The sequence below is a fragment of the Aythya fuligula genome, chromosome 20 (genome assembly GCF_009819795.1).
Source record: "Aythya fuligula isolate bAytFul2 chromosome 20, bAytFul2.pri, whole genome shotgun sequence".
NCBI lineage: Eukaryota > Metazoa > Chordata > Aves > Anseriformes > Anatidae > Aythya > Aythya fuligula.
Window position 1 is genome coordinate 10,640,594 of NC_045578.1, and position 26,895 is coordinate 10,667,488.

At 48.1% G+C, this 26,895-nt stretch overlaps 1 protein-coding gene across 3 annotated transcripts; it reads right to left on the reverse strand.

Moving 5' to 3' along the window:
* Positions 1–599: 599 nt before the first annotated feature.
* AKAP1 (A-kinase anchoring protein 1) lies at positions 600–25,887 on the reverse strand. Of its 3 annotated transcripts, none has more exons than XM_032200872.1 (11): positions 25,817–25,887; positions 10,814–12,500; positions 8,704–8,837; positions 7,515–7,641; positions 6,818–6,945; positions 5,435–5,612; positions 4,613–4,763; positions 3,939–4,006; positions 2,407–2,480; positions 1,538–1,603; positions 600–1,410 (listed from the first exon to the last, which is right to left on the reverse strand). In XM_032200872.1, exons 2-11 carry the CDS (start codon positions 12,474–12,476, stop codon positions 1,348–1,350), a joined length of 2,652 nt encoding a protein of 883 aa, XP_032056763.1. In that variant the 5' UTR covers positions 12,477–12,500; positions 25,817–25,887; the 3' UTR covers positions 600–1,347. The 3 variants fall into 3 exon arrangements, with proteins under 3 accessions (XP_032056763.1, XP_032056765.1, XP_032056764.1); XM_032200874.1 differs by having other exon boundaries at positions 25,825–25,858; XM_032200873.1 differs by lacking the exon at positions 25,817–25,887 and adding an exon at positions 25,013–25,047.
* Between the last annotated feature and the right edge of the window lie 1,008 nt (positions 25,888–26,895).

A 26,895-nucleotide genomic window follows, 5' to 3' on the forward strand; every position in this document is an offset into this window, starting at 1 on the left:
CAGCTATCCAAACATATGATGTACTGATGCGTTAGCTCACAGGATGTAAAGGCATCCTTGAATCCACCTGAAAAAGGTTGAGGCCTGACTACATCATTTTCCTGGCAAGTATCTTCTCCGCCAGCCATAAATCCCAGCTCAATACATATCTAAAATGATATACATTAGAGGGCATATGTTTAAGAGTATTAAGTCAGCTTAAATTACTTGAGCAAAATTTTAAGTTTGGGATAGAAATCTAAAAAGGAGCAAAAAAAATTGAGAAAACACCACTGCAATATTAATGCCAAATTGTTACTTTTTTTTTTAAAAAGAGATCTGTACAGTAACATAGCAAAGAATGCAGTGATCACAATTCAAACCAGACAGCAATTTAAGGGAATGCTAATCCTGTATACAGCAGAGCAGAAACACTCCCCCATTTGGATGCTCCATATATGTTGGCTACCCTAATGCACTCCAAACCAATTCTACCTACATAGGACATTTTGGTGTGAAAAAAAAGTTTCTGTAAAGTTCCCTTTGTTTCCAGTGTTTTTCTTGTACAAAATATTACAATGTTTTTATATATATTTACAGACTTGCACAGCTAGAAAAATACAAATTACAATTGGGCTTGGCAATCAGTTCTTTTCTTTAAATACATATTTCAAGAGCAAAATCATAGTGGTAGCATATCCTGCACTTCAAGCATCTGCACAGAGAAGCCTTCTTCGTTAAGCATATCAAGCATAAAAAACATGACTGCAGTGAGACATGTGCCACAGTAAGCGCAACAAATGCGATTCATCAACCTCCTGGCATCAAGAAGATACAAGATGAATGCAGTTTGTGTACATCAGTGGCATGATATAGAAAATCCATTACTGAATATTAATTTCCTTAATAACATTCATTAATTTCACAGGCAGAGCCTGTTAAAAGAAGGACAATCAATGTAACTTTTTGGAAAAGCAGACATCAGCTTCATGGGGTATTATACATCTTCAACAAGAATGCAATCACAGTTAATATTTCAGGGGCATTTGCTAACTTCAAGCAAGCCCCAGGGTTCTACAAGTTTTTTTCCATTCAATTTTTGAATAGAGGCCAGGGAGGATTTTTTGCTTTAAAGCTACAGTATCTCTCATTATGGCTTTTAATACCCTGCCTTTTACTGAGATGAGGTATGTGTTTCTAGTGAAATGGTAACAGTTGAGCAAAACAAGTTTCAATGGACCACAAAACTCTGTATGCAGGTGTAAACAGATCTTCCTGTAAGAGGTTGCCAAACCGAATTGTAACAGTGCAAAACAGGATTTTTTTTTTCCCTGTTAGGAAAAGGTTGTCGAGGCATCTAGGACATTGCTAGTAGTTGTCAACCCACTGAGCAAATCCTCTTTCCACCAGAGTTCTGTTTATCGACACCACCTGAAGGCAGAGGAAAAAAGAAGAAAAGGTGAACAAACCACTAGCAAGAAGCACCAAGTTCCTTATCAAGGAATGAGTCTGCACAACCATAAACTTGAACTATACTGAAAAAAGTGCGCCAACATACCTCATCTCCCATCATACTCCACAACTGTATTAGTGGCAGACCTGTTGCATTGTCATAATTTGTGACCTGGAAACAGAAAAACATTAGCATGCAGCAATTCTGGTTCTCTCCATGGTAGATGCAAGGCTAGCATCAGTGATAGTACTGAAACCCAGGCGCAGGTGTAAGAAATGTAGCTGTTGCCAACAGGCAGATGAAACACTCTGCTGGCAAGTTTGTTGCCCCATTTCTTCAAATCTGTAGCCTTGCTAGAATTAGTGATACATTTAAGAATTGAATTAAACCAAAGGAAGCTAAGGGATTGTCACAAATACTACCAGCTTCCCACTTGTCCCAGTTAGCTTACCGGGATATCTACAGCCACTATTAGAAACACTTCAGAAAAGGTAAGGCCCTCCTTATTAAGATCAGGCAATGCACACGAAAGCCTGTGGGACACTACCAGAAACCTTAGCTTCTGGCCTCTGGCTGGCCAGCGGGAGATCTTGTACATCAGTGTTAGGAAGGCATTCAAGGTTGTCAGAGCAGTGCAGGCCCAGGTGAATACTTGATCTGCCAGGCACTTTGGGCTCTGTAAGCCCATTCGGGCACCCATCCTCCTGGTCTACATCAGCTGACAAAAGGGAATATTCACCCCTCTCCTTGTGCACCCCTTTGAGCAACACAGTCCCGAGCAGTGGTGATGCTTCACAATGAAGTTCTCAGTCTGTTCTCACAGCTGAGACTTCCCAACAAGAACCTCGCTCAGCAGCCAGGCTTACAGGCTCTGCACTTTGTTTCTGATTAACACACACAGCGTGCTAGGGGCAGAAAGAATAACAGCAGCAGTAAAATTATCAACAAGGCTTTTCTGGACAGCTCTCATGTACCTGCGCCAGTAGTGCTGCCCCTCTGGTCATCTCACTAACAGCGGCATCAGCTTCTGATGAAAAGTGATCCTCGTCTTTGGAAAGAAAAGAACAGGAGAAAACAAATTAGATATTCACAGCCTTTAAAGGCCAGAAGGCACTATTAAACTAATCTCGTCTGACCTTCCACATAAGTTAGGCCAGAGAATCCTCACCTACGGTTGCTGAAGGCACTTGCTGAAACCAGTCTATTAAGCTGGAGAACACAAGTATTATGCCTGCTGTGTTGCTGAGGGGACAGGATGAAGTGCTTTTTAAAGCCACTAGCCAAGTTAATGTGAATATAAGTGACTGATGAATTAGGAAGCTTTAAAAAATAAAAGTATTCTTCTTCTGCAGTGCCTTTGAGCCGCCATTAATATTTTGAAGCTTAATAAACTAAGGTCAGGGGCCTCAGGACTCCTCAGGACTTTCCTGACCTTGCACTGAGTGCAATACTATATGCAGAAAACTCAAGTATTTGTCCCACAGGCTGGCTGGCACCTGACCAATGCCAAATGCATGCTCTGCAAGCACTGGAAGCCCAAATCTCACAACCTGCACAGCTGATGGTGGTGCTGCTGCTAACACCACACACACAATGCAGCAGAAAGCTCATGTCCCAGCCAATGAAGTTACAATCCACACTGTGAAGATGAGACAGGACATAAGTGCTTTTATTTCAGATGAAAGCTGCTTATTTCCTATTAAGTGGTTGAAAAATAAAAGTTTCACCTTTGCGGTCCCTGCCCTGAGATAATCTCCAGCAACAAGTGAAGTCCCTACATCTCTGCAAATACTGAAGGAGGTAGATGGCCTCAGGCAATGTGTAAACCACTCACCTCACTTCTGCTAGCAGCAGCTTAAACCTTGCTATCTATCTACAGTCTTGGCAGGGCCTGTACTAAAGTCCTGCCAGACAGAAGCTCCAGTAATAAAACCCAGCCTGACCCCTAGATTACCCCTTCTGCACCCTAGGAAGGCCATCTTTTAGATACCAATACAGCAAGAAACTAGGAACCAGGAAACAGAAACCAACCAAAAATATAGAAAACATTTCGAGGCAGTGACTGACATTCCAGTGCTCAGAGGGCAGTCTTTTGAACACAGAATGTACACATCAGGCATTTCAGCAGGAAAATGTCAGGTATTTGTCTAGCAAATTAGAAATCAAGTTTGCATTTACAGTTACTCTACAGCAGAAGGCAGAGTAGTTACAGATGCTTAGTTACACCCTGCCAGACCTGCAAGCTTGCTGTTTAAGAGAGTAATTCATTCTCTCCTTCATGCAGAGAAAAGCCTGGATATTTATGAACTTCCCCTTGAGTCAGGCAGCTTGTGCCATACTAGCTGATTCAGAAGAAAAATATTTCTTCCAATCCTTGCTTGTCACCTAAAGGCTGCACTTGCAATAGAAGAGAGAAAGTTTAGACCAAAGCACTGCTTGCATGTAGCAGGTATTCATTTAAGCCTGCAGGAGGAGTGCCAACAGTAGCTCTCAAGAGCTCCATTACCTGGAAGTGGCACCACGTTGTCTAGTAAAACTTCTGCTCCTTGGAAAGGTAGTGTTACAAAATCAGACCTTAAAAGAGAAAGAAATTAAGAACATACCTTTAAATTACTTTTGTATTCTTTAAGGTGACATTGATTAATTAATTACACTAACAGGAATTCAGTTTAAAATTGATGACAGTCCAAAACAATCAGACTGTTCTTCCACAAATCTAAACAGCAAGAAATTGTCTGATTACCACATCAAATTGGATTGGGCTCCAACCAAAGATCACCTTCATAATGCAGGCTGTGCTTCTTACCCCCCAAGCCCCTGTGGGTTCTTCATAGGGCAAGCGAGTATTTAACGGGCTGGTATACAGCTCTGACAGCCAGTGAGGGTGAGGCATACAGAACTTCAGTTTTATTCCTAACTCAATTATGCCCTTGGGACTCCTGAAAGCATCCTTTTGCATCCATATGCTGAAGGGGCAGAAGTTGCATGACTTTTTTTCAAGGGGAGAAGAGAAATTGCAGGAGCACAGTAAGCTCTTAAGAAATCCACGCCCTCTGCTGGGACAAGTCATTCTAACACTTCCCATTTCAGCAGTGAAAAACCCTATTCAAACAACACGGATGCCTCTGATGGAGTTTCAAGCCAGATATTGCCTCAGGCTACAGAAAAGGAGCTAGAGACCTGATTTGTCTGAGTGTGTCAATCTTCACTCTATCATATCCTCCATAGTCCACGTATCTGATCTCCACTTCGCTGCTCTCTTTGATGTAGCCAACAACTTGAGCCCGCCACCATGCCCCATCCAGGCCTGGAGCTGCGCAGATAATACCAACTGCAAAGCACAAGAGCACGGAGAGGCTCAGCATTAGAAGACTTCCAGAAATCAGCACTTCACACATTAGCAGTACTGCAGTTATCTACTGAGAATCAACAGCACCTCTTCCACTGCTTTTATCTTCTTTCAGCACCACCCACACCCCCATCAGATAAGGCCTACAGGTGAGACAGAGGTGGGTTTTAGTCTTAAGTCTCTGCTAACATGATGGTGTTCTGTGCAGGTATACACCTCTGTTCCAGCCTTTGATCACCAGCAGTGAGGTCTGTCTCCAACAGGAAAGCGAGTGCTAATAACCCCTTCCATGTGATGCAGCTTCTGCTTTACACTGCGTCCCAACAGCTGCACGATAAATTCAGAAGCAGTTCTACATTGTTAGCAAAAACATACCAGACACTAAGTTAATTAGAAAGAAACTGAGATGGATTTGATCTCATTCTGAATTTCAACATGCAACTAAGTGGCCTGGGACGCACTCCAGAGATGAGTGGCATAAGAAAGTAAAGCAACATCTGTACCCTGACAACAGCTTGAGAAGCCATGAAATGACAAGTGAAATATTCTCATCTACTGAGAGACTTCCCAAACCTAACCCAGGAGCATTGGGCTTTCGTATGACTTCAGAGGAAGCTTCAACTAAACAACTTGTGAGCAGCCAAGTTACTTGCCTTCTACAGGTGTTGGCAGGGTTGGAATTCCAGGTTGAGAATAGCAGACATACATCTGCTGGTCCAGGCTACGCAGGACATGGAAAGTGGGGTGCGTATGTTGCTGTAGAAACATGTGTCCTGCATTGACTTGGTTAGCCACAACCACTTCTACAGTGACTCCATCTGGGAGCATCAACTGCCACAGGGAGGAGAAAAATACTCATTAGTGTTTATTACAACACAAGCTTCAGTCACATTAGACACTCAGAGCAACTCCTTGTGCCGCCACCAACTCCTGAGGCTGACAGACACCAGTGGGAAAGCACTAATATGATGATAATTCACTTCCAAAGGCTGCTTTGGATCAGGACCAGGAAGTACTCAGTGTGCTCAGTACTATGCTGTAGTACAGGAAGTCAGATTTAGGGAAGGGCCCATCTTGTATACAAAAAGACTATCAGCACAGAGCAGCTGTAGGACTTATTTACCCAAAAGATCAGTGAGCAGAATTAGCAATGATGCAGGTCAAGTCACACTGCACTATCAACACAGTACAACTGCCTTACCCACAGAGCTTTTAACACCAAATAATCTCTGTGGGGGCTGTCCAAGATTCATCAGAGGTCTCATTTTAAAATTAATATCCCCTGCCTGACATAGAGACACTGTCTTGGACAACTACATAGAACACAGAGCATTATTGTGTATAAAAAATATCTAAAGTGCCTTTAATGTCACTAAACTCAGTTCTCCTAAACAAAGCCCATCTTTACATCCATGGAGACAGTTATGTGCAGTTACTATATACATTTTAAATGTCCAATGCAAGCAAAAGAGTTTCTAAGCATCTGTACAGCACAAGAAGCATGAGAACTCCTCTGGAACACTAATGTGAAAGCCTTCTCTAAGTGCAATTAGATACCATTAGAAAGTAAAACATTTTGAGAAGACTAGCTTCAAGATTTAGGGCAGTGTCAGTAATGACAACAGAGCAGTGTGACATTTTGATCTCTCAGCAAGTGGCCCCTAAGCAGAAGGGGCAGGGAGCTCCAACCTGAAGTGGTATTTCCTCAGGCAAACCTCTAGTCTGGAGGACAAATCCTACTAGGCCAGATGTGCAATTACATGACATTAACCCCAGCCTGGTAGAACATTCTGCTACATCTCCCAGTTCTATTTCCATTCTACGTGTAGCAGAACAACAGGCAGCTAATCTCATCTGTAGCAGTTACGCAAACTGGACAACAGGTAACCACACAGATTCAAAGGTGTTTTGAGGGAACCTCTGAACCAGCATGTTGTTACTGGTAAAGGGCCACGTGGCCATGGCATGCTATGATGGCAGTGACCAACAGCAGTCTTCCACCCTGATACCAGGGCAGGCAGCAAGCTGAGGCTTACCCAGGAAGTCATAGGGAGGGAATGAAGCGTCAGCGATGGTGGAGGTGGAGCATAGATGTTGGTAAGACTTAGCTCTTTGAACTTCTTGCCAATAAGGCTCAGTGCTTTTTCTACATCATGCTGGGAACCTGGAAGACAAAAATCCAGTAGAAGATCTGTTACAGAAATATACTGGGGACACACGTCCTATGAGAAGCTAGGGAACACTACAAGAAACCTTCTGGGCTACACCAATAATTTAAGAAGTTTTAATAAACTGTCCATGTAATCTGATGACTGGATCAACATGAGCAATGCAGGCTTTCAGGCCCCAGCTTCAACAGCTTTAGCCTCCAGGGTGACCTATTTCACAGTACTGGCAGATTTTTTCAGCTGCATTTAGTCTATCATTCTTCGCAATCAGATTCCATTGCTGATACACACCCCATAGCTCCTCCCTTAAAAGCCAGAAGTCATCCCACAAAAGATCTTATTTTTGTTATGAACTACAGCTGCTGAGGATGCTACACTGCACTCTCACCTCTAGAACAGAGGGTTCACGTGCTAGGCTCAGCATATACCTCTACTGTAACAGCGTTGTCTGTGAGCAGAAAAGTTTTATAAAGCACCAGACTCAGACTGTACAACTGTTCTGAAATCCTTGCCCATCTAATTACAACCAACAAGCTAGGTATCAGACTGAACAGAGAAATCTCACCTTCAATGTGACAGATTTGGAAGTCATGGGAATAAGGTAGTGTTGAGATATAAATTTTGGCACCAGATGTTTGCTTCAAGAAGCTCACATACCTCCCTTGTTTGCCAATCAAGCGGCCAACTAAATGCTTCATGGAAGAGAAAAGAAAAACTGTCAGGAAGAGAAATACAAATCAAACAACAACACTCTCCATGCCTTATTTCACCCACATTCCCAGTTCCTGCAGTGCAAAGAGCCAGGCAGGATGAACACAAGGTAACACCATCCCAGTGCAGACTTCAGTTGGTCTGTGATAAGTCAAGGCAGATACAGATCAGTAAGTGCAGCTCATTTTAACAGATTTATCTTTATATCTTGCAGAAGAACATAAAACCCAAACAGAACAAAATCAGGCCCAGTAAATGCTACTGTCTTCCTACAGTAATGAAGTCACATCCTCTCCCAGTCTGGACTTCTCTTTTAAAGGTTAAAGGAAGGAAAACATGCTATATTCATCTTTCATTCAAAATATATACTATGCTGCAGCAATTTTAAAGCAAGCTAATTAGCCTGGTTTACTCCCTTTCTAATCTATCATGCCTATTAGGCTACATAGCCCTGGGGCAGCTGTGCAGGGTGCACTCAAGGCAGCAGCACATTTATCCTACCAGGAGATGCAGTTTCACTTTACTGATCATCAGCATCCAGATCTGCTGAGGAGCAGAACTGCAAGAGCAATGACACGTCTGGCAACCACAAGCAGTTTTGCATAAAGTTGGAAAGAAGGGATGAACACAGCCCTAAGAACACATCCTCTCTTTTTATAATGACCCAAAAGAAGTCTCATTATGAAGATGGAGATGCAAGCAGCTCCAAAGAATAGCTCAGATCAGCATTCAGCTTGTGAGGAGGAGTTTAGACAAGCAGTTGAAACATCCCTCCTACGTAGCAGGGAAAAAAAAATCTCTCTAAATGGGGAGTAATGAGTTTAACACCCGGTGTTACCCTGGGCATAGCCCTTACATGCCTCTTCTTTACAGCAGTGCACAGCCTCTTCACTCCTGTTGAGTTGTAACAGGAGCTAAACGTTTAAATCCTTGTTTATTTGTTGATCTCCTTGGGATTGCACTGAGCCACTACCAGACTGCAAGAACCAGAAGATCACTATGTAGGACAGGGCGAGAAGCACGATGGGCTGGTGCCTGGTTACCTTTGGAACCTCGATTTCCCAGATAGTGAGGTCAGACTTGCTGGATTCTCCTCCTGGCTTAGAGTTCTGGCGAGTTGCTGTCTTCCCCAGGGCACAGCCACTGTCCACAGAATCCATGCTATTTACATCCGAACCTACAAAACACAGGCACCTATCAGCACTCAGATAACCCACACAATTAACCCAGCCACCATACACAAGGCCATGAAAATATATCATTTAATACAAAGGTTAGGTTGAGCTTTTCCCATGGATTCATGCAGGACGGTCCTGTACCAAGCTGCAGTATTTCAGTAAGAGTCAAGCCCTATCACGCAGTTTACAAGGAGTTTCCTTTTGTTCCCAGAGGAAAACCTGAACACCTCTGGGAGTGCAACAGAAGGAAATTCAATTCCAGCAGGAGCCTTTCAAACAGTGACACCTTAGACAGCAGAGAGACAAGACACTAAAAGTCAGTGTTACCAACTGAACGAGAGCTCTAACATCAGCACAGAGCTGCTGCTCTAGAAGGATATTTTGCATTTTCTGCATGGCTTAGACAGGGCTCATCACAAAAGTTCAGCACACCAGGAGGGAGGCACAGAATATTCATCTGCTCACCACGCTGACATCCCATTCCTGCCCAAACAGGGGCTGCACGTGGAATTAAGAGTGTCAGCTGTGCTCATATTTTGCCTCTTGCCCAAACTTCTCATATGCTTGAGGAAACAAGGAACCTGAATTGATCTATGGTTTGTTCCCAAACCATCAGTCAATATCAAGGTGGTTTCCACTTGGGAAGGAGAAGAACTAAAACAGCTTCCTCCTGCTCAGCATATCACAAGACTGGTCCTTCCTCCAGATGGACAGGCAGGAACACGAAGATCATCTCCTCCTTGTAGGCATTCAGACCATCCAACGTAAGACCAAAAAGAAAAAAAATCCAATAGCTGCTTTACATTTGCTACATCTTAACTAGCAATACAGCACAGATGCCTAGAAAGTCAAAGGCAAACAGTGCAGCTGCTTGCCACAGCCCTTCTAGACAAGGAGGAGGATTTGAGTCTCAGAGCTGGGTGTGAAGGTCAGCTGTAGGACCTCTTATCCAACACAGACACATCAGCAACTTTACCTGTGATATCCCCTCTCCCTAGCCTTCAGCTGTCTCAGCACAGACCTTTTAGCCCCCGTCATCACCAGGCTGCACAGCACATTCCCATCACACCAGCATTCACAGCAAGACAAAACTATTTTCTTCCTATAGTTACTCTCACTAGTCACAACACTTTGTGGGTTTAATCCTTAATTTCTGGCAAACTCAGTCCATGTCTTACAACAAGCAGGATCCCCATTACTTTGCAGCAATTACAAAGGCATCCTGTCATGAAGGGCTGTTGGCACCACAGGGTCCTATAAAGGATTTTAACATCCATCCCCAAGGTCACATGGGTCAACATTTGCTCAGACAGCTTTGTATTCTGCCAGGCACACATCATCCAGGATCTAGAAGGCAAAAACAATAGAGACAGATGGAGGAACTCTTTGAGCATCGCTGCCTGTTGAGATTACTTGGCGTGCACCTACCCTTCCAAGGGAGAACAGGCTCCAGGGTAATTGGTCTGCAATCAACTGATTTTATCATGATTTATTAGAGTACTTCTTGGGTTCATGCAGCAGCATCCCAGAAGGCCCCACACAAGAAGAGATAAGATCCCAATGCTTATTAGAAGCTGCCTGATCCAAAGCAGAAGTTTGCATTAGCAGGTCTCAAACCTGTAAGGTGTTCACCAGCCTGACCTATGCCCAGACACGCTCCAGTTCACTGGGCTGCTCAAGCACACGCTTCACTTTCAGCAATAAGTTTGTGCTGAATGGGGACCAGCCCGTTCACCCTGTTGCAGAATATGCTGAACATCACCGAGCTAACACCAGGTACTACAGAGATGGGAATTCCGACAGCAGATGCTCAGAGTAGTTATACCCACCTGAACAGGGGGCTTAAATATTCATCTGCTGGGAAAAAGTTAAACATGAAGAGGATTTATCTGAACATGGTAGTGAAGCAAGGGGGATTCAGCACATCAAGTGCTTGTTCACCACACTTTTGTATGAGGTTTTTCAAATCTCTTACCTCCCGAGTGATCTCCATCAATCTCTGCTGTCCAGTTACTGTCCTGACGTGGGTCTGGCCCGTCTTCCTTCAGCATCCCGTTACTGTATGGCACTTTGCTGTCTTCAGGGAGCTTCGGGGTAGGAGGCTTTTCACTTGGTACCGAGCTCTGCTCAACAGAAGTGTCTTGGGCTGCAGATGTGCTCAGTAAGTCCGAATGCTGGCCTGATGTGACAGACAGTGTTGTGTTCTGCAGTGGGTCCTCTGCACTTGTCGCACCGTCAGATGCGCACATGCTGCACCCAGAGTCCTCCATAACCAAGTGTGACTTTCCCAGTGACCCTCCATGGCTTGCCACAGGAGTCCGATCGACTCCTTGTGACTCACCATGCACACAGTTCTTTACCTGACACTCTTTCGTGTCTCCCTGAACAGGGCTGGATAAACAGCTGTGTGTTAAACAGCTGGAGCATGTCACATGCTGATCACACTCCTCCACCTGCGTGGATGTCAGCACCACAGCACTCTTAGCAGCAGCGTTCTCACCTCCTCCCACAGCTTCTGCTGCAAGCACCTGATCAGAAGGAACAGTGCTTGCCCTCTCCAGAGGCCTCTCGACTCGGCTGGCTGCAGCCTGGCAGATCCGACTGGACACATCACTTACAGAACCAGACAGCACTTCCTCAGTTGCTGCCAAAATGACCTTAGAAATGATCTGTATTGCTACTTGCTCAATTTTCTCAACTTCTTCCTTGTCCAGACTCACTCCTCCGATCCTCTCCCTTTCTAATTCATCTCCTTTGGGCTGCGTGTCCTCCTGACACACAGGTACAGTACTGCCACTCAACTCAGACATCTTTTCTTCCCTGGACTGCTCCAAACAGGCAGACTCTGAACTATCCGGTAACATCCTAATCGCGGAGTCCTGGTGACCTGATACAACTTCAGCTTCATTATTGAGAAAGGCTTGTGGGGTATTGGCTTCCTCCTCCAATCCCAAGTGAGGGGCTGTCACACGGCCAGCATCCGATAGCACAATTTCTGGCATCTGGCTTTCCTTAGGGGGCTTAAATGAAGAATCATCTGACTGCTCTGCATTGCTGATCTCCTCCGTGGTTCCCAAAGACTCCTGCGTCAGTGTCACGGATGCCGATGGCTGCTGATCTTGGTTTGAACTAGAGCCTGAATCCTGTTCAGGGCTGACTGCAGCACTGCTGTGACACTTGGAGCTCTTTGAGACCAGAGGGAGAGAAACACAAGCAGGGACACTGCTTTCATCTTGAGATCCTAGTATTTCTAGTTTTTCACTGTCGTCCTTGACGGTGCTGGGCTGAGTTGTCGTTATTGCTGGGGCTGGAAGGTCCCGTGAGAAGTCTAACCCCTCGTGAGACTGATGCAGAAGAGAGGGTGTCATCGACCCTGCCGGCAGCAGGGAGGTCGAGGTCTCATTCTCTGGGCGTTCCTCTTCTGAGGAGAGAGGCAGTCTTTGAGCAACACGTGCTTCTGTTTTGGGTGATGAATCATTCTCTGGCAGTTCTTTCTGCTGCTCTTCTGCAATGGCTACCACTTGTCTGTTATGATTGCTCGGATGCTTTTTTCTATAGGAATAGATCCACCAGCAGCCAAGAAGTGCCAGCACTCCAGGTATGGCATACGGGAACAAAGTGCGAAAGCGCAAAGCCATTTTACAAAGCCTCAGCAATTAGACCTAGAAAGGGAAACAGAAAACTGGTATTAAAATAGTCACATGAAAGGTAACAGGAAGGCTAAAGTTTCATAAATGCCGTGAGCTATTTCTGTTAGTGTGGACAGGCTTGTTTTCCAGCCACTCTTCAAATTTGCGTCTCTGCTCTATCAGCAGGCTGTGGAACAATGGAACAAGACCTTTCCCTAGCAGTAGGGATACTGGGACATTTCTCACCGGTACGTTTATCTTGGCAAGCAGCTTCACCTTGCCTCACCTTTGCAGGTCAGTACTACACACAAGGACAGCATCCAGCACTGCACACTTCTCCAGCAGCAGGCTGCGCTCACAGCACAGCTGCACCACAAACATCCAAAAACTAAGCCTTGATACACCGCAGGTCTCCCCAGTTCTCTGCCTGAAAGGCACATCATTCTCAAGAGTTCATAGATGGACACCACACACTCATCTCTTAAATACGGCAACTAGGTCAAGCTGAACTGCTCTGCAACCTTCTCATCTACAGTGTTGCAAGAAGGTGGTGCGTGGGCACAGGACTCAAGCCTGCCGTTCAGTAGGTACAGAACAGCAGTGTGCAGCTACTCCACTTTTTTTTTTTTTTTTTACACACACAGTGAAGGCATTTCCAAACAGAGTGCCTGCAGCTTCATGAAGCGAGTGTCTCCCAATAACCAGAAGTCCTTCTAAAAGATCTCGTACTTTCCAATGGAAAACCAACACCACTATCAGAAAAAATTCCTGCTTCCCCACCTAGCCATTACCACCACAGGATGGGTGTACATTGAAGACCAAGGAACATTAAGTCCAGTCAGAACTCGCATGCCCCTCCATGCCATACGGTAATCAATGGATTTGCAAGCTAAGCAGATGGGCAGTAAGATCAGTGTCAACGCGCCCATCTGCCTGCCGCTTGGTTTCTGGTAAAAGAACATAGCTATATAAAGGGAGCGCCGCGGCAGTAAATCAGGTCACAGTGCTAAGAAAGGCAAGTTACCTCCCCTGGAAAAACGAACCCCCAAGCCAAGGGGTGTCACAAGACCAGCTGGATATGACCACATTGGACAACACGGACAAGAGAGAGTTACTCTGCCCTGTTGCGGAAAGATGCCAGTGGATACCAGCAACAGGAGGCTCTGCAGGACCAGCTCCTGTGCACAGATGCCCAGGACATGTATGAAAGCTGATCTCGACGGTTTAGTGACAGATGAGGGACAAGATTTACAGGCTTTTATGCGGCTACATGGACTGATATAACATGGGAAGGCCTGCAGTTTAAGATAGCTACAAAGACAGCAGCATGCCAAGGACTGGAGGAACATCCTTGCGCTTGCAGACATTGCTACCCAGGCCCTGAGAAGCACATAAATGCCTGGCTAGTTAAGGTGTGTTCTGAAACAGCCACAAAAAAAAACATCTAACAGCAGCTTTTAGAGTCAGAAATACAAGCGCAGTCAGTCACTGAGCCAGGAGGTAAGTGAAAGAGCTGGGCACTTGTAGGGCTGTTGGACAGCCGCAGCAGTAGGTGCATGAGCCGAAAGCCAGGAACTCCAGAGGGGAGAAGAACTCACACATTAGAATTCAAACCAGGCCAGGAAGAAACATCCATCTGAGAAACCAGTTTCAGGTTACTTACACAGAGCAGCTTACATTGGAGCACACCTGAGGCCGTGTCTTCAGCTTGCCAGGCCGTTCTGCATCGGGTGCACTGGTGTTTCAAAATGCCAACACCACCCCCATGAGGCAAGAGGCCCCCAGGCCTTCTGTGACTTGTAAGTCAGCAGGTGGGAGCTGCAGTGAAAGGTGCTGGTGGAAGGCAGTGGTGCCTGCCCCAGCAAACCTCTGTCATCCACATTAAAAGGATCCCAATACCTCTTTTGTGAAGCTTTTTGAAGAGCCCCAAATGACAGAGGACCAAGGTTCAGTTTTTCCAGGAGAGAAGCACGACTTGCAGTCTGCTTAGTGAAGTGTTATTTCAGTTACTTCAATTTCACAACGCATTAGAGGAAAATCAAGCAAAGCAACTCCAAGTGCCTCTAACACCACGGGAACTGTGGCTGGGTTTAAGCTGCCAACAGCTTGCAAAAGCACACAGCTCCTGGTGCAGCGCATTACGGGGGGCAGCAGGATGACCTTGAAGCTTGCTTATACTACCGAAGTGACAGCCGTCATACCATCACTAATGGACAGGCAAGAAGAGATAATTTAGTCAGAACTGCTCCAGCAAAGGACATCACTCACAATGTGCAGGTTTCATGACAATTTCAGACAAGTACTGATAGATGAATAATCTCCTGCCTTTGAATGACTGAACTCCCAGCAACAAGGACCTCTTAATATTCAGCAGGTGATGCTGTGCTCCCAAACACAAGTTGGGAGCCTCAGCCTGCTGCACAAGCTTTGCAAAGATGCTGGGAATTTCGGGAGCACCTATCCACACAGGGAGTGCCAGTGAAGGAACGCACCCTGACTGCTTCAGCGATGGCTCCTTCTAATCACGTTTCGAGCACAAAGCCAGGGAATGGTGTGAGACCGGGGTTGCACTTTCCGAGCACGCAGCCCTCCGGGCCCCGACGCACCACATCCTCCTCCAGCGCTGCTCGCCACCAGGGAGCTGTGTTTATGCTACGACCAGAATCCAGGACACGGGCACACTTCTAACATGCTGAAGAGAATCTCTCTTAATTGCAGTTTCAGCCTTTTCTTAAAAAGGGTTCTGTGGCTTTTTCAGGCACCAAAACAACTTAGGAGCATGCTTTCATGTCTATAAATAGACCAGAAAGCAAGATGGCACACTATGCTTTGCCTCTTCTTTGCATTAGCATGCTGCTTGGATAAAGACAGACATCGTTATGAATCAATTCCACCAAATTAGTGAGTGTCTAGGTCATTCCAGTGGCTCGTGCACTGCCTGTTCTCAGCTGGGTCAGGGCATTTGCGCCCCAGGTCCCTGCTGCTCCCTGAAGACAGGCTGCTGAGAAGGGACCACAACAGGGTTTGTCAGATGTGAGGCCGTGTCAGCTCCCTCCACAGCCCTGCCTGCTCCAGTGCTCCCTGCCCAGCAGCACAAGGCACTTCAGCATTCCCAACAGGTTATGGCACGGGACCTGCAGGAGTGTGCACACTGCTTGGGCACCCTGGGCTGCTCCACTTCCAGTGCCACTGCAGATAAAGGAGGCTTTTTCTGCACTCTGAGGACCGAGGTTTGACCTCAGACCCCTGCTTTTGATAATCCTACTGCAAACTCTGCCCCTCCCAAAGGGCAAGAGAGCTCTGTGCACCTCAACTCACCAGCCAGCCAGCAGACTGTCAGCCAGCCAGGACTGGAGCTGCAGACACACTGCACCGCCCTGTAGACTCGAAGGACAGCCCACAGCAAGCTGTTTCCAAGAGTGGTAAGGATGGGAAATACACATAACAGCCTTGTAACAGTGACATTAGTCTAGGAAAAGCAGTCTCAATAGAGACACTACTTCAGCATGCAGCTCCAAAGTTTGGTCTACACTAAATTTACTAGGCTGGCAGCTGTTACTCATCTGACTTTCAAGAGGTGAAAGCTGCCTCTCTTACTGTAGAGCGCTTGCAAACCCTTCCCTGCCTGGATGCTGTTGGCACTCGCATCGCAGTCATGCTCCTCCATTTACAAGCCTCACTGAGCTACACGAGGCAGTGCTGACATGCCTTTCCTTAAGGAAAGCCTGCAGCTGGAACAGAGCTAAACACTTACCCACGTCCCCTGAACAGCCTTGCTGCAGAGTGCTTACAGTTTACATTCTCCCTGAGCAGGAATTAAAGCAAAACACAATGTGCCTGACGATGCTTACATACAACGGACTTTTCTCCAAACAGGCCTCGACTTTTGCCAGTAAGCAGCAAAAATAAAGATTGTTTTCAGGAGATAGCGAAATCATAGAAGTGGGAACCACCCACTGGAAAAAGAGTATTATCTAGTTCTTTTCTAAAAGCATAATATTTCTTAGACAAAAGAAGACAATCAAGTTAGTCTGTCAACTATGCTTAGTCTGTCTCCACCGGAAGAGACTTGTTATCAGAGCAAGCACTCCGACCACAGCTTCCAAATACATCTCTGCTCCGGGGCCCCAGTCTTCATGAGGAGCTCCTCATGTTCTAGCTGGGTGACAAAAACATGCCTCCCTCGCGCTCAACCTGAGCATCCAGGTCTCAAATAATCCAATGTTCGCTGCAGATTTCTCACCTCTTCCTCCAGCCACATGTTTCCACCACAGGAGCAAACAACTTTATCTGAGCTAGTTTGGATGCCAGCCTCACCTCCTCATCTCAGTTGTTAGGACTCGGCAGTGAGACAAGTAAATAATGAATATCCAAAATCATGACTAGAAAGTTTCTTGCTCAATCCCAAGTCAAAAGGTAGCTACAGACAATTTAAGAAATCCTGTAACATCTCTAGTACATCATGAATGAGTTATTAATGCTGTTCTGTGCAGGCAGTTGGAGCCTGCATTCATTGGACAGTCCTATCAACATCTTTCACATGAGATACTTCCAGCTGGCTTTATACAGTCAGGTCTGAAGATAAGCTTTTGGTTAATGGCAGCTTCTGAATGCTTCCTCAAACAGATTTGACAGTGAGGGGAAAAGCAATACAAACCTGTACAATAATTTGGATTTAGTGTTTCATTTTTTTAATTTGAACTTGGTAATTAGAAAGGGTGAAGTCTGCGCACTGCTAAGACAAAAGGTTCACATTTATCCTCTGCAGTACAATGGCACATTGTGAGCCACTGCTAGCACTCATCTGCTGTCCACTTAAGTTTGTAATTAATGCAGAATCACCCCACAAGCTGTCTCTCAGGCATACCACAAACTCAAATTAAAGCCCATCACATAAGCCCATTCCCAACAAGCTTCCCTGATTAAACAGACAGCCCCATTATTATCCGATTCCCTATTTAGTTGCACCAACTGCACAAACAATAGTCCCACACAGCGCTGCAGCACAGGAGACGGTAGCAGGATGCCCCACAGAGGGACAGGCCTGTCCCAAGCCTGGCAGACAAAACAGTTCCAAGCGTTCTTTTGAGCACTGTTATCGTTTAAGATAAGACCTTCCCTCTTCTGCAATATTTAAAGCAGTGGTGATTGGTGGTTTAGCTGACTGCTCCTTGTGGAGCTCCTTTAATTTCTTGGTTTTAATTTAGCTAGTTTCAGCAAGAGCTGCATTACACTATCAGCGACCGTGCCAAATGGGAAGTCCACATCCTCCCATCAGCTAGGCCGGGATGTGAGGCGGCGGTTCCGCACGCGATGCCAGCAGACATCGCAGCGTGCCGGCCTGGCTAGGCAGCAGCCAGCACCCACAGGCAGCTCCCGAAGCAAGTGTGACAGGAAGGCTCTGCCGGCCTGGTTTTGGCAGGCTGGCTGTAATGTAGCTTTTGATGTGATGCCTAGAAGATGGCTAATTTTTAACCTGCTTGACTGAACGGTGCCAGAAAGCTTGCAGGATACAGCACCGACTTCTCTTCTGCCTCCTCTGTGAGAAAGCCCCTGAAGCCCACTGCCCAACACGTTCCGGAGTGACAGAACCCCCTCCCCATTGCTAGTCTGACAGCCAGTTCAGGCGTGCAGGGGCAACGGGATCATTTAGGCACGCAGGGAAGAACGCCTGGGGCTCTCCTGCCAGCAGCAGCGCACAAAATGGCAGCTTGTCAAGTCACATGGCCTCCAGCACTGCCAGACCGCAGGGAGCCCGGCCCGCCGGCCTTCGTGCTCCTGGGGCAGGAGCAGCCTGCGGGGGAAGCACAACAACCCCAGGGTCTGGGACCAGGGACAATCAGTGTGCAGACACGAGAGCCAACGTGAAGCACTGACGCCCTGGTGCCATTCCCCAGGACACAGGGCCCCATGCGGTCCGGCACCAAAAATAGAGCCGAACCAGCGCTGAGCTCGCACACTGTACACGCTCGGCCAGCACCACCAGCCACTTCCACTTCCTTCTGGTATCTCAGGAATCCGGCCTAAATGTCACACCTTACTTCAAGGCAGAGCCACACAGCTGCAGCCAGGACACGAGACTTCTCCAAGCAGCTAAATAATCCCCTCGGTAGGTCAGGATGGGACTGGGACAGTGAGGGGAAAGGAGGGGGCAGCCGGCTCCTCAAAGCTGCATTCTGACTTGATTTATGGAGAACTGCTGGTAAAGACAGTGAGATGAGGACAAGAATGGACACACGCTCGCCTACCTTAAGAAAAGTCTGAGGACAGTCAGCTCGTTCACATTAGGGTCCCAGAGCAGTTTTAAGCCACCTTGTTTCTCTAGCCAGGACAAGCAATCCTTCAGCATGCACATCCTTATAAGGCCAGAAATGTTCGCAGCATGAGCCTCACAGAGAAGCCAGATAACTCATCCTTACGGCCTGAGAGGGGAGCTCAGCAGGCTGCTGCTGCAGCTGATTTTCAGGGCACAAGGAGGGTTGTTCTGGGGGAAAGCTGCTGCGAGGCCCCATGGGGGAGAAACACACACAAGCTGCAGGGACTGAGCCCCGCAGGGACGTGCCCTCCCGCGCCGCTGCTCCCAGCCTCCCCTGTGTCTCCCTGGCCCGGCACCGCAGAGGTTACGCTCCAGACCCCGCCGGCAGGGCGAGCCAAGGCTGGAATTAAATACCGGCCTGACGGATCGCAGAGCGAGCAAGCAGGCAGCTAAATTGGAAATGTGGCTTCGAGAGCAAGGCCAGGACGCCTCCCTGCAAGCCCTATGGTTAGCGATACAGCACTCGGGAAATAAATACTATCTGGGTGAAAGAGAACTGGACAAGGCTGGCACAGTTCAACTACATGGGACCACGTGAGCTCTTAAAATTTTCCATGCTAAAAATAACCAGGAGCAAGTGCTCTGCCTTATAGGAGGCATATGAACAAGAGCTGACAAAAACCTAAAGAACTGGAATCCCTACCAGTAAGATTTAGGTAAAGGAAACTACCACACAGGACCAGCCACAGAAAAACTTACTTCACCTATACTTAGCATAGGTCCCATTTTCAACACTGCACTGAACTGCCACAAGACAGCCACCACCCAAACTGCAGCTTCTGTAGAAAGACACAGGTGGTGAGCCTGCGCTGCGGGGACCTCCTGCCTCTGCCAGGTCCCCGGGAACCTCCGTGGGTGGGAGGCTGCAGGTTCAAACAGGGGATGGAAGGGTGCCAGAACCAACACCGACCTCACAGCACAGGCCTGTGAAGTCACAGCGACCTGCCGCATCACCTGGCTGCCAGCCCTTGCATCATCACCCACTCGTGGTCTCTGTGGTATCAGGCAGCCGCAGGAATTTGTGGCATTTCAGATTCCTGCCTTTCCCACCACTTCCTCCTAGGACAGCCTGGTGCACCTGTTGGAACAAACATCACCCAGAGGTGAGAGCTCAGGAGACATGACTCAGTAGCAACAAACAGCCAAAGACAGGTAGGAGCCAGGCAAGCAAGATCTCAAACTGGATGGTACTTACTTAAAAAGAAATAACAGGTGACTTTCTCTTTACTTAATTAAAGTGAAGAGTTCTGCAGCAATTCCTGCCTCAAACACCAGCACTGGGAGACAAGAACAGCAAGAGATACTCCTTAAGCAATACCTTCTTTTTACAGCCTAGTTAACATTGGTTACACAGCTCATGAAGCCATCTCCTCTGTGATGGAAAACTATTAATGAAGCCACCCTACAACCTTACAGTATTAAGGAACCAGCAGTCCTATTTGCAGAGGGATAAATCATGACAAGCAAAAGCCTGAAAAAGCTGGTTGCTGTAGACCTAAACTAGAGCACTGGAACAAGAAACACCACAAACACCAGGCTGTCTTTTATCTCTAAGATAAAAATTGCTTTCAGTGTAATCAGCTTCACTGATGTTCCTACAACAGCTCACTCCCCTCCTTCACAGCTGAAGCTGCTATGCTGACAGCCCAGGCTTTATTAATATTTCATTTTACAGTGGGAGAAAAGTGCATGGAAACAGGGACTAAGAAGTACCGGACCAGCAGAGCTCCTCAGCTCAAGCAGCAATATTTCTAAGCCAAAACAGGTCTCAGAGAAGTTTGTATTTACACTCTCACAAGCAGAGGTTTACAATAAAACTATCAGTCTAGCCAAACTGTAGGGTTTTTTTTTGCAGGTGTATTGGAAATCGCCAAGAAGCTCATACATATGTGAACGGCAAGCACCAGCAACCCTTGCCACCTGCACTGCTGCATGGATTAATGCAAGGCCCTGAGCTGATCACACCTGCTATGCAATAAGCCACAGGTTACACTTAGTAATTAACATTAACCCTATCAGATTATCAAGCTCCTTACTTCACTTTATATCTTATTACCTTTCTGCTCCAATCGTTTCATTATTTATAGTTTCCTCAGCCAAGCTAGTGTGTCCCAGTGAATCCATCTCTATCACAGAGAAAGGCAAGATCAATTTTTTCACTGCTTTGTCAGGAAGATGTCTCAGACACAGAAGTGAACTTCACAAACAGTGCCTGCACTGTTTTACTATTACCACCTCAATCCTGGCTATTCCTCAAAATTGGGTAAAGTCTGCCACTTTGAGTCTGCTCCAGACACAGATCCAGACCAAATGTCCTATTGCTTCGAGCTAACCAGAAAAAGTTTAGCATGTTGGCTAGAGACCACATAACCTTTCCATTATCAGCCTGCTTTAAACAGCAGAGAAAAGTCCTCTGATTCAGCCCAACCAACTCCGTGCACAGATATCCCTGACTGGGCAACGAGCAGCACTTCTTGCAGCCAAGAGGCTGAGGCTTCAGGCATTGCTTTCCATACCCCGTACCTTCAGAGACCCCCGGCCAGCTGACACACACAAGAACAGCTTCCTCCTCACCTGCCTGGAGCCCACTGGGACCTGTCTGGTGTGCAGAGATAAGCAGCAGTCAGCATGGCTGCTCTGGCTTGGCCCTGTCCTTACTGCATCTCCCACGTTACCGGGCAGGGGTTTTGTGGGGTCCTTTCCAAATGTAGTTTCTTTCCTCCCCAACACACCTACCGGTCTACATTCAACTCTTTCTGAAGCATTTTTCATAAAATGCTGAAGAGAATGAGTCGTCTGCAGGACAGGCAAAGCAGCTTTTATTATCTTCATGATCTACTGCCACATCATGAACATCTTCCATAAATCCAAGTTTTATCTTTCACTCTTTCTGCATGTTCACCCAGCTTGGAGAATAAAAAAAAATAATTTTCTGGAACTTCTGAAGAATTGCATCTGATACTTATGGATTTTGCATCTGCTTCTCTATCAGTGAAACAAATGCAGCCCTTTCTAAGGACAACACGAATGCCCACTACAGGTGCAGCTTATAAATGAAAATTCAAGCAACCAGTTAAGGTAAAATGCCTGGCATCTACACTGATTTCCAAGGAACAGGCATGCATAACACCTAGGAGCAGAAATTAAATGAGCCAAGTGCTTCCAATATGCTCTGCACACAATAAAAAAACAGACCTGAATTTTCAAGGAGACAGAGCGGTGAGGTTTACATCACAAGGCACTGATACGGCTGTAGGAGACAGCGAGAAGAGGCAGCACTGAGACCAAACAGGTATCTGGGGAACAGCATCCAGCCGGCTCACTAGAAAGCATACTGCACACAGCAACGAGACCTTGACAAGCAGCTTCTCAAAACAAAAGCTGGGCTAAAACAGAAAAGCAAGAAGTGGTGTTGTTTGGTTAGAAGCCTCGTGCCTCGAGCCTGGCTTGCTGCAAGTAAACTGCAGGAGTGCACAGAGAGGAAGGATTTCGAATGTTTGTGAAAAAAGCACTATATTCATCTACATCAGGAGGGAACAGCAAAGGCTTCACTCATATTTAGGCTGAACAAGCAGGAAGATAACTTGTAGCAAGCTTGTTAATGCACACAAGAAGTTACACAACATACTTCAGACCTAATCAGAGAGAGCCAGGCTTCACTTTGATCTGTATTACAGTAGCACTTACAAGCCCTCACCCGAACTACCTAGGGGCTGTTCCCATACACAAAACGGCTTTCCCCTAAGATTGAAGGCTGCATCCTTCCCTTGGCTTTGGCAGCCCGCTTTTAAAGAACAAAGTGAAGGCAGGCCAAGTGACCTTCCTATAATCACCCAGACCTGGAGGAAACAAGGAACAGGTACTCCTGCCAGCCAGCAGCCCATCCTTTTTACCAGCTGAACAGGACACTACACTCCATTCAACCTGAAACATTTTAGAGAATTGGTGTTTGTGTTTTTGTCCCCCTAGACACCACAGAACTCTTCTAACCTCACATTTCAGCAGAAGGCAGAACACAAAGCCAAGCTCACAAAGGATGCTCCTGATTACAGAAGGCAGAAGGGGAGAACTGCAGAATCACATGCCTGAGTTTTATGAGGAGATTTCTCTCTCCCTCTCCAATCCTTGTTTCAGAAACTTGAAGCTTCCCATTCACTGATTTATCCCCACACAAAGCTAAAGCCCCCAATACAAGAGGCACATGCAGATCATGAGCTTTTGCTAGGAACTGCTGCTATTTATACACAGGGAGTTCAAAACCAGCTAGAGCACATGGTAAGTTTCTCATCCTCATTGCCAGGTGGCAGTAGAGGTCAAAGGCAGTTTTCCCCAGGACCTCTTCAAGGTCTACAAGCAGTGATTTGTAAAATAAAGAATGATTTTAAAATGATCTTTCATGAAGTATTCAACTCTGCTATGAGTAATGTACTGGGGCTGTAAATTCAGTCTGTTTCCACCTAGGGCACAAGATGCAGCAGCAGAAATATTGAACAATCTGTGCAGTGGGCAGTAATAAAACAGCTGAAGAGATTGTCTGCAAAAGCCATGAGTGACATGAAAATATAACACCTTCTACAATTCCTGTAAGGAGCAAACTTAATGGCCTTAATTTTCAGGAAGCAAAGCACCTGCTAATGAACAGCTTCTTGCAAGCATCTCAAGGTGGCTGCCCCAAGTGAGTAACTTCACCAGCCAGCCATTTGTGCAAAGCGTTCCAGAGGAGCACTGTAGTTAGAAGTCAGGATTTTAAGGAGGCTAGTCATTAGAAACACTACACAATTAGAAGTAATTAATGGTTTTTAATGACTTCTAGATGTTACTAAGGGCATGCGGGGCTACCAACCCTAGCTTACTACAGTCCCCTTGGACACCAGAAATATCTTAAATCATTTTTTCACATCAGTTAAGCACACATGAAAGATGAGAGTCAGAGATAAGAGGGGTATGTTGCTTTAAAGCACTACGCTCTTCAGATAACTCTACTATTGCAAAAACACGCTTGCTCCCAAATACACCCCGAGTCAGCCTGCAATGTTTTCAAAATGAACACAGGAGTCTCAACACAGCAAGTCAACTGCTGCTGGCTCTGAGCAGCTTTGGCTCAGACCTCAGCACACAAACTCCCGTCACAGCCCACTCCCAGGAGAATCTGCAGCAGCCAGGCACCTGCGTACCCGGGTGGGTCTGAACCACAGGTACCTCCACCTTACACTGTGGGTGGTGAGGGGAATTCCTGCTGTCTAATTTCAGGCACCAGGGAATGGCTACAGTAAAGCCAAGGCTTTCTAGGCAGCTGATGAAAGAGAGGGAGGTTTTCAATGCAAGTATCCCAAAGTCTCTCTAGAGAGCTTTAAGGAGGAATCTGTTTTCTCAAACAGGTGGCTGAACTTGGCACAACTAAGAACACACCTAAAATAAGCAGCACCTATCAGAACGTAAAAACATGTGTTCCTGCAGCACCATCCCATGCAGATCCTGCAATAGTAGCAATTGTTTTTATGTCTGACAGCAAACCATCCGTAGCCCTGCTATACAAGGAACTGTACAACCATGATGAGAGTCACCTGCCTGAATCCCCCAACACTGGCATTTCATGAGAGCTTTCAGAAGTCCTTCAAGAGCTCAATGAAACACAGGAAACAAGGTGTCAGATGAAGTGCCAACCGAGTGGTACCAGGACAGCCGGTGTCACAATGCAGAGGTGGATTCGAGGAAGCTCCAAGCACAGCTTGAGCCCTCCAGGCTCCCTACTCCCTTTACCTTACCAAAAAACTTTAGTTTTTTTTCAGAGCACCAGGTGACACATACAAGCAAACCAATGAATCAAGAGTTAAACCGTACGATCAAGATGCACGCAGTGAAGCTGCACTGTCCTTGTTCTGAAGGAGTCCAGGTACTCCGAGAGCACCCCCTGACAGGGACAGCAGTCCTGCAGCCACCTGTACAGCATTTCACCCCTTACCCAGGAAGCTCATTAAAGAACAAGGAGGTGAAGTGACTTGGTCACCCAGGGACTCTGGCCGAGCAGCGAGCTGAGCTGCGTTGCTCTGACAGCTCGAGCACACGCTACCAGGACGAGCCCTACCTGAGCCCTACCTCCCTCGCCAGGGGCTGTGCCACTCTCCATAGCGCCATGTGCTCCTCCTCGGCTGCGCCGCGCGCACGCTGCGGGCTGTAACTCGGTAGATCATTCACAGGCACAAAACAAACAGGAGAAAACTAAAGTTACCTTCTCCCGAGCCTACTTTCCCCAGCGACGAGCCGTTTCCTTTCACCCGAGACAAAGTCCAGGGCGCCTCTGATAACACCCCGCAGGTGCTGCTGCGGCCACCCCAACCTCCGCAGGCGGCAGCGACCCCGGGAGCGCAGGAAGGCCGAATTACCTCCCCCGCTCCCATCCCCGCGACCTTCACTTGTGCTCAGCAGACCACGGGCGGCGGGGGGCGGCTTTCGGGGCCGTTCCCCACCGCCTCAAGCAGCGCTCGCCGCCGGGATGCCCCCGAGCCGCCTGCCAGCCCCACGCCGCCCTGCCCGGGGAGCGACCAAAGCCGGGCCCGGCCCCGGGACCGCGGGGCTCGGCCCCTCCTCGCCTCGAGAGCGGGGAAACCACCCGAGCCCGGAGCGCTGCAGCCCCGGGGCCGAGCGCTGACAGCGGGGCCGCGGCGCTCCCGAGCCGGGCCGAGGCGCCCCGAGCCCGGCCGCCCCCCTCCGCCCCTCCCGGCCCCGGGACCCGCAGCGGCGGCGGCCCCGGGGGCACGGTGCGGGCCGAGCCCCCCCCCCCCCCCGCCGCCTGCCCCCACGGGAGGAGCGGGGCCGAGGCCGGGCCCCGGGCGGGCCCCGCCGTGACCTCGGCGCCGGGGCGGCGCGGCGGGGCCCGTGCGCGGCGGCGCTGACCTTGGGCGAAGCCGCTGCGGCCTGAGGGCGGCCCGGGGGGGGCGGAACGGGAACGGGGACGGCACCGGCAGCGCCCCGAGCCCCCCGCCCGGCCCGGCTGACAGCGGGGCCCCGCCGCTCTCCGCCGCACGGTACTTACTTACGGACGGACGGACGGCGCTGCCCCTCCCAGTGCCGGTCCCGCAGCCGCCCCGGTGCCGGTGCCGGTGCCCGTCCCGGCGCCCCCCGCACCCCCCGGTGCCCCACGTGCCGCCCGGCCGGGCCCCCGCGCTGGGACATGCGGCCGCGCCCCGCCCCGCCCCGCCCCGCCCCGCCCCGCGCCCCGCGCCCCGCCCCTCTCGCGAGAGCGTCGCGCAACGCCCGCCCCCGCCCCCCTCCTCCTCCTGCCGTGCGCATGCGCGCTGCGAGCCCTGAGCGGCGCCCCAGGGAGCGCCTGAGGGAACTGAGGGGGGAGCTGAGGGACAGGGGGGGCATTTCCTCGGCATAACTAACGGCATGGCCGGAGTTAGAATCGCTCGGCTGTTTGTTTACACGTGTAGCAGCGAGCGGTGCGTTGGAGAGCGGGAATGAGTGGCAGAAAACTCACAGAGGTGCCTCAGCAGGGCTGTCAGCCCCCAAGCGCTGCTCTGTGAAGAGCTCCCGCTTTGCCCAAATCTTTGTGGTGAGGGCAATCGGAGATGAATGCTGAAATCTGCTTACAGGCCATAAAACGTGCGGCCCGAGGTGAAGAACATGCCACAGCGCTGAGACTTTGCCCTTTTAATGTCCTTAATCTGCAGATCGCACGCTGAGAATGCCGTTAACTGACGGCCATCCTTGGCTGTTACGGTTGGGCAATTCAGGCATTTATGGTGCCTGATCATAAGATGTTAGATTTATCAAAGGTCACAAAGTGTCAGATCTGGTGATTATAAACACTAAGCTTTTGGGACAGAAAGGGTATCTTTCTCTGCATGCAGTACATAGCTGAGCTCTTACGGCAAAATCCACCAAATTTACTGTAGGGAAACCAAAAATATGCTCTCTTGAGTAATAATGTTATAATGATAAGTCAAATAGAGCAAACACTGCTAAAAGAAGGAATAACTGCTTCTGTGTCTGACAAGTCACGGTCCTACAGAAACAGGCCATGTCTGAATTTTTCATGAGTGGGCAGCAGGTCTCTAGGCTGCTAGTTCAACCTTCACGATGATTTAAAAAGCAAACAAATGTTCCTGG